At 37.4% G+C, this 7,500-nt stretch overlaps 1 protein-coding gene across 2 annotated transcripts in view; it reads right to left on the bottom strand.

Annotated features, from left to right (window-relative positions):
• Window positions 1-7,500, bottom strand: part of LOC119590073 (alpha-aminoadipic semialdehyde synthase, mitochondrial-like) — a 28,323-nt gene that overhangs the window by 10,986 nt on the left and 9,837 nt on the right. For both annotated transcript variants that reach the window (XM_037938827.1, XM_037938828.1), the window contains exons 2-8: window positions 6,924-7,012; window positions 6,413-6,568; window positions 5,971-6,147; window positions 5,606-5,758; window positions 5,210-5,435; window positions 4,772-4,899; window positions 4,429-4,554 (exon numbers count right to left, since the gene is read on the bottom strand). In XM_037938827.1, coding sequence (XP_037794755.1) covers window positions 4,429-4,554; window positions 4,772-4,899; window positions 5,210-5,435; window positions 5,606-5,758; window positions 5,971-6,147; window positions 6,413-6,568; window positions 6,924-7,004 — 1,047 coding nt within the window. In that variant the 5' untranslated portion in view covers window positions 7,005-7,012. The remainder of the gene's footprint in view (window positions 1-4,428; window positions 4,555-4,771; window positions 4,900-5,209; window positions 5,436-5,605; window positions 5,759-5,970; window positions 6,148-6,412; window positions 6,569-6,923; window positions 7,013-7,500) is intronic.

The following is a 7,500-nucleotide window of genomic DNA, read 5'->3' as shown; positions in this document are numbered from 1 at the left end:
TACATATATATATATATATATATATATATATATCATATCTATACAGATATATATAGTATATATATGTATCTATATATACTGTAATAGTTCCTTTCACGAGAGTGCGGTTACCTGTTTGAGGTAGTCAGCTTCTCTATTTGAGTTCGTGTTGGACCACTGCTTGGGTGTGGTACGTGGTAGGTGTCCTGTGGGTTCCTTTGCCACGGAAGGGCGTCGGTGTACCTTTTAGGTTAATCATTCTCTACATTACCGGCTTGGACTCAGCACTGAACTTGAGCTGGCTTTGCCACACCCGGGTGTTAATAGCCCATTCAGTTACACGTTGCCTTGCCAAGTGCTACGGAATCAGGTGATCTTGCCAAAAATCAGCGCGCATGCTCACCAATCAGCGCGGCATGCTTGAGTCGACCTCACCATCGCACGCGGCCCCTTATATGTATATATATATATATATATATATATATATATATATATATATATATATATATATATATACATACACACATATATATGTATATGTATATATATATATGTATATATACATATATATATTATTAACGGTAGGTTCATGTTTGAGCCGCCGTGGTCACAGCATGATACTTAATTGTAGTTTTCATGTTGTGCTGCTCTTAGAGTGGGTACGTGGTAGGGTCCCCTGTTCCTTTCCACGGAGAGTGCCGGTGTTACCTTTTAGGTAATCATTCTCTCTATTTATCCGGGCTTGCAACCAGCACTGACTTGAGCTGGCTTGCCCACCCAGTGACTAAATAGGCAATCGAGGTAAAGTTCCTTGCCCAAGGAACTTCATCGTATCTAGGTTCGATTACAAAATTATGTAAATCAGCGCGCATGCTCACATACGCGCGCGGCAATGCGTGTGTGCATGGATGAACCCACACATATGTGCATATATATATATATATATATATATATATATATATATATATATATATATATATATATATGTGGGGCCGCGGTGGTCGAATGGTTAGAGCATCGGACTCAGGACTGTCACGACGGCAATCTGAGTTCGAAGGTTCGAGTCACAGGCCGGCGCGTTGTTTCCCTTGGGCAAGGAGCTTCACCTCGATTGCCTACCTAGCCACTGGGTGGCCAAGCCAGCCCAAGTCGTTCCGGTAAATAGAATGGTGGCTCGATAAAAAAAAAAAAAAAAAAAAAAAAAAAAAACACCGGGCGAAGGCAATGGCAAACACCGCCTCTAAACTGCCAAGAAATCATGGAAAACCCATGATCGTCAAGGCGCGAGGCGAATGGTAAGTATCAGACTCAAGACTGTCACGACGGCAATCTAAGTTCGAGGGTTCGAGTCACCGGCCGGCGCGTTGTTCCCTTGGGCAATGAACTTTACCTCGATTGCCTACCTAGCCACTGGGTGTCCAAGCCAGCCAAATCATGCTGTCCCAAGCCCGGATAAATAGAGAGTACCTAAAAAAGGTAACACCGGCACTCTCCGTGGAAAGGAACTGGGGACCCTACCACGTACTCACTCCAAGAGCATCACAACATGAAAAAACTAAATATCATGCTGTGACCACGGCGGTTCAGACATAAACCTACCGTTAAAAGAAGAATATATATATATATGCACATACACACACACACACACATATGTGTATGTGTAATATATATGTATGTATATCTATTTATGATATACATATATATATATATATTATATATATATATATATATATATATATATATATATATATTTGTTTGTGTACACACATACACACATATATATGTATGAATGTATATGATATATTTTTTCTTATAACACACACGCACATATAATATACATATATTATATATAAATAATATATGTGTATATATAACAGCGTATATTTGATGGTGTATAAAAAATCGTTGCAATCGGGTCTTGCCTCTATTTTGGCTCCATCCAATGCCTCTTGAAAACTGACATTATGCAATACCTCCCTTTCGAAGACGAACCCAACTTTTTTCTTTTTCAAAATTAGGAGCCTAATACTTTAACATCAGTTTCCCTATATATAATCAGTAATGGTCCAATGTTTGTATAAGTGTATCGTCTATCTAGAAATCCAGTTCCGCGTAGGTTTTATACATATTATATAAATTACACTAAAAATACTTTCTACGGTCGTTTTGTGGAGCATTTGTTGAAACACTAAAACGACATTAAACAATTACAGGAGAGTTGGAAACTGGGAACTAGTGGAAACTTAGTATTGTTGATTTTACGGTCAGAGCCGCAACTGTCATATCAGCAGTTGGAGGAACCTTTTATACATTGAATATTAACCTAAAGTCGTCTTAGGGGGGAGCTTTATCCTCTTTGCATGCCTGCAATTTCCACCTACTGATTGATTATTCTTTGTGCATGAATAAAGATTGCATAACTGCATACTACTGTTGTGAATATCACTGTATATTAAATATACTTAATGAAGAATAGGATAATACATAGACCAGTACACAGTCTCATTTTGTCGCAGAAAAGGAAAACCAGGCAACTCACTCCTAACTTTGGTGTACTCTGATTTGATAAAGAATAATAAAGCAGTATAAAGCAATAAAAAACACTATATTAGTTTTTAAAATCTCGAACGCATGTAAGCATAAGTATTGTGTCAAATTGACATGAATAAAAAAGAGAGTAGGCGAATCAGAGTACCTCACAGCCAGGGAGAGTTGCCAAGTGTTTCTTTCTTTAAATTGGATGCACTATATTTACCATGGTTTTTGGATAAAATGGATAAGAAATAGTCATTCTGTTTCTGAAATGAACTAACAGGTAAAGAACCTACTTTCCGTTTTCTTTGACCAAAAGAATAGAAATATATTAAACCAGGAAATGTACTATGTTATAAAGAAAATGTACAGTTATAAACTAATCAAACATGCAACATCATACGAACACTGAAAGCCTGTGCAAAAGTGACATTTTGCATCAACACCAACCCCTTTGTTAGCACAAGGGATGCAAGAAGTTAAATGACAAAGACTGGGTAATTGTAGGAGGAAGTAGGAATGACAAATAACAAAGGTCGTATTTAGAAGGGGTGGTTGATGTAATAATATCACTTTTATGGCATTTTTAAAGTTTCTGGTTTTTGAAAACCGGAATACAACTTGTTTGTGCTTCTGAATACACCTTGATTGTGACAAAACCACTGTGCAAATCTGGCATATACATGTGCAGAGGGGATTCAGCCCTAGAAAACCATTTAAACACCGGTGTCACAAAACCATACTACTCTGTGGCCTTGGTTGCATACATTAGCTGGTCGATATGTTCAGATTTTTCAAAACTGTAAAGTGGATGCAATTTTTTTTTAATGATATTACTATAGATTACCTATATATCGTCACTGAATGGCGTCTGTGGATAAGTAGACTGTTTGATTTTCTGTTGATAACTGATACACAGTATCAACAGCTCTTCAAAGTCGCAATTGTAAATGAACTTTATCAAACAAACGCATTTTTTTTTAATAGTAATGGCAAATAAATTTGATTTTTTGCGTGATACTTTTCAATCAATTATGTACACGAGTATCAATCCTGGTAGACAGCATGTTTTCCTCACATTAAAAACAACTTTTATATTGAATACAACAAAATATTTGATACAGTACACACAACATGAATGGCAGTATCACGTCAACAATCTAACGACAATTCCTGCTTTTTCATAAGGGCCCAACTGACTGTATGCTTCCATGAGGTCAAAAACACATCGGTCATAGCCTACCCTATTCTCGTCACCTGCAGTGTCGTGGGTTATCACTTTACGTTCGTCCACACTTACGTTTCCCTGCTTTGTCTCCCTCTGTCTCTGCTTCTGCTCTTGATGATGTGGAAGAAAGGCCAGTTTAACTCTAATCCCCGTCACTACAGTAATCTTTTAATAGCTGTCATTTCTGGAGACAAGGGCTTGATTATTATTTATTTAGAATATCCATATCGCATCACTGGGACGTCTTTATCGTGATCTATTTCATTATTGTAAAGGCTGGACCATACATAGACACAGAGGAACTTGTATTAATATGTATTCTACTACCAGAGTTAAATTCTAGATTAAAAGAACAATAGCAGAACACATTATAATTCTGCCTTGTCCGTTACCCAAGAGTAGCATTGCAAAGACCTACATACTCCTGCAAAGTTTGAGTTAAAGGAAGTGTTAATCATTGCTACTCTGGTTCACTGAAATTTCATGAACGAAACCAATTGCTTCAGACGCACGGACCCACACTCAAAACCTTATAATAATACACCCTGAAGGAATTTCTGTTAAACTAATAATATCTATGATAATAGAATTTTACCTTCCACTTGTTGGGTTTCTGCCATCGTGCTGAAAAAAAAGTCTTGCTTTCGCTATTCAAGGAATATATATATTAATATAAAGGTCTGTCTTACCGATATAGGAAGCCATGGCGTGTAGACTGGTTGTAGAAGGTACTTTGCATCCGGAATTGTTAATAACTTGGGGGAGTTTACAGCCCAGTATATGCCGTTCACGATCACTGACGCATATGGGGCAATCTGTGAGTAAAGACAGTTAGTTTAGCTAGACAATATGTATCGTTAATAATATACACCTAAAACTTATATAATGGATAAGCAAATACAGTATATACATGTTTAAACAACATGAACGCAAACTATTAGAAACAAATGATAAATATATAAACAAATTGAAAGACAAAGAAAGACTAACAGGAAAGTAGACAGGATAGACAAGGGAGATTTTTTTTCTTACTTTGTGCGCAAAAACTGAAATGTATCTCTCTGGGTGTTCCTCGTACTCAACAGCATCGTATTTGCCTCCGTCCTTTCTCACCAGATGGTCTTGGCGACTGACTTCACACCCGTACATCTTATTCAGCGCTGTTGGCAGATATTCAGGTTATTTGACATGGAATGCATTACAGTTCATATTCACGCCTTTGGAATATTCTTCAGTGATATGAAGAGAATCCGTGGAAGATATTGTTGAAGTCATTGTAATGTGTAACAATATATCAGATATGTAACAAAATAGTTGAACTAATTTTTATGACTAATATCTTAAACCAGAGCGTTGGAATGGCGTACATTACCATAAATGTAATAATAAATCGATGGTAACACCAATAAGAAATCCACGAAATCAATTTGTACGTAAACATTTCATTAAATTAAAGCAGCCTCCTCTTACATCCATGTTCGGAGACCTTCTTGAGAGCCTGGACGCTGACGTATTCATGAGGAAGGTCCTGGAATATCTCCTGTGCTCCTTGGGACACGTTTCCAGTTCCAGTGAAGACGAAAGTCAACGGGCCAATGGACTTGGGCATCATTCCCAGGGATATTTCGTAGCCTGTGTCACGAATGGACTGTCTCGCCATTTCGGTGTTGCGGTAGTTATGTGCAGGTCCAATATGCTGAAAGACATTTATGCATGAAAGAGTTACATGTGTTGGTGTATACTTTTGACGCCATAACTCGTTTTCTGTTAATAAACCCAATGACTGTGGATTTTATCTTGTGGTTTTCTTTGTTAGATAAACAATTTTCCTCTATTTTTATTCGTACACCAGGGCTACCAACCTACCATAAAAGGCGTGTGGTGACCCAAAGCAAGGAGTCGGAGTCCAAGCCCATTGAGGATATTGATCATTCCCGCAACACCCGCGTATTTTCCGAAGGCGACCACCCTCTGGCCTCGCTCGTCACACATCCGCTCGTAGTCGATCAGTCTAATGTTCTGGAAGGTAAAGTTAATTTGATTTTTTTTTATTTCTCTTTCTCTGTCTCTTTATTTTTAGTGAAGACTGAAATCTGCTCGTATATATATATTTTTTTTATAATAATCAATACGTTTTAGGGTAAGTATTTAATTGGACACTATAAAACTGCATTCTAAAACTTTTCGAATATCCAAGCTATAACACGAAACACAGAGAAATATATACAAACCTTTTCCAAAATAGCATCCAGTAAGGGCATATTCGCCTCTTGTGCTTTGATAGTATGCGAGAAGAAACAGTACGTGCGGTTGGGTATTAGTTGATCAATGGGTACTTGTTTGACGCCTATGACAACGGGCGCTTCGGAGATATCTTCCTGTATTTTTGCTCCTGCATTTTGATAAGCCTGAAAAAGATAGATAATGGGATTGTTACATATTTAAGAGAGAAAAAAATAAAATGATTGGGAAGCTGGCCTGAGTGGCTGTAATGTACTGAACGTAGGTACTTTTGGTTATATTTTCTAGGATACAAAGATTATTACAGGACTTTTTTTTGTATGAATAATCTATATTTACACCTGCATCAAGTACACATCTTAGTGAAGAATATGGTCTATACACTGATAAAGACGGAAAAAAGTGTTTCTAGTAACGAGTGATATGACTAACCTGCATCGGGTAAGCTCGTCGGTTAGATGGCTGTACGATGACCTTGACTCCATCTTTGACCAGCTGTCTGACCTGCGATGGCCCTAGAGGAGCTCTTCTCTCCCATACACTCTGGTCCTCACGTCTAATAGCTAGCACACGACCTCGTACATTCCGCTGTTGCATTTGTTGTTTTTGAGAAGGAGATAATTTTTAATGAGCTGGAACGATATTCGACCTGGAGTTGTTTAGATATTCAGTTCATCTAACAACCATTTGGACATTTGGCATTTGTTTGTTTTTTTCGGTGTGTGTGTGTGTGTGTGTTTGTTTATTTGCGAGGTGATATTGGAATATATATTGTATACGATTTAGAAGCTTTGAGATTTTTTTTGTAAATATTGATGTATGTGTACTTGTAAGTGTTTGTATGAGTTCTGGGTGTGCATATACATCTGAGTATATGTATTAAATCGTGTGCGTTATTTAAATGACTACATGCTTTGTGAAATCAGAGTGCCCAGGTACTCACACTGATCCACCTGCGTGCCGAGGCCGAGTGCGAGGGCAGGCACCGTGCCACTGCAGGCGCGGCGCTGAGCACATGTGACATTGCGAATCCTGCAGAAGGAACACATACTGTTAATTTGCTTTTTGGGCTGTTGCGAGAAGTTCTGCTCAAAATTCATTAAATTACGTATTATAAAAAAAAATACTCGCACTTAACACTTTACATATATATATGTATATATGTATACATGTATATTATATATTAATTATATATATACATATATATATGTATATATATACATATACATACATACACACACACGTGTGTGTGTGCGTGCGTGCGTGTGTGTGTGTGTGTGTGTGTGTGTGTGTGTGTGTGTGTGTGTGTGTGTGTGTGTGTGTGTGTGTGTGTGTGTGCGTAACACCGTACACACACACACACACACACACACACACACACACACACACACACACACACACACACACACACACACACACATATATATATATATATATATATATATATATATATATATATATATACATATGTATATATGTATATATATATATATATATATATATATATATATATATATAAT

Source organism: Penaeus monodon, chromosome 26 (assembly GCF_015228065.2).
Source record: "Penaeus monodon isolate SGIC_2016 chromosome 26, NSTDA_Pmon_1, whole genome shotgun sequence".
In the NCBI taxonomy this organism is placed as follows: domain Eukaryota; kingdom Metazoa; phylum Arthropoda; class Malacostraca; order Decapoda; family Penaeidae; genus Penaeus; species Penaeus monodon.
Note: the sequence above shows the minus strand (reverse complement) of the source record. Positions and strands in the feature narration are given on the sequence as shown.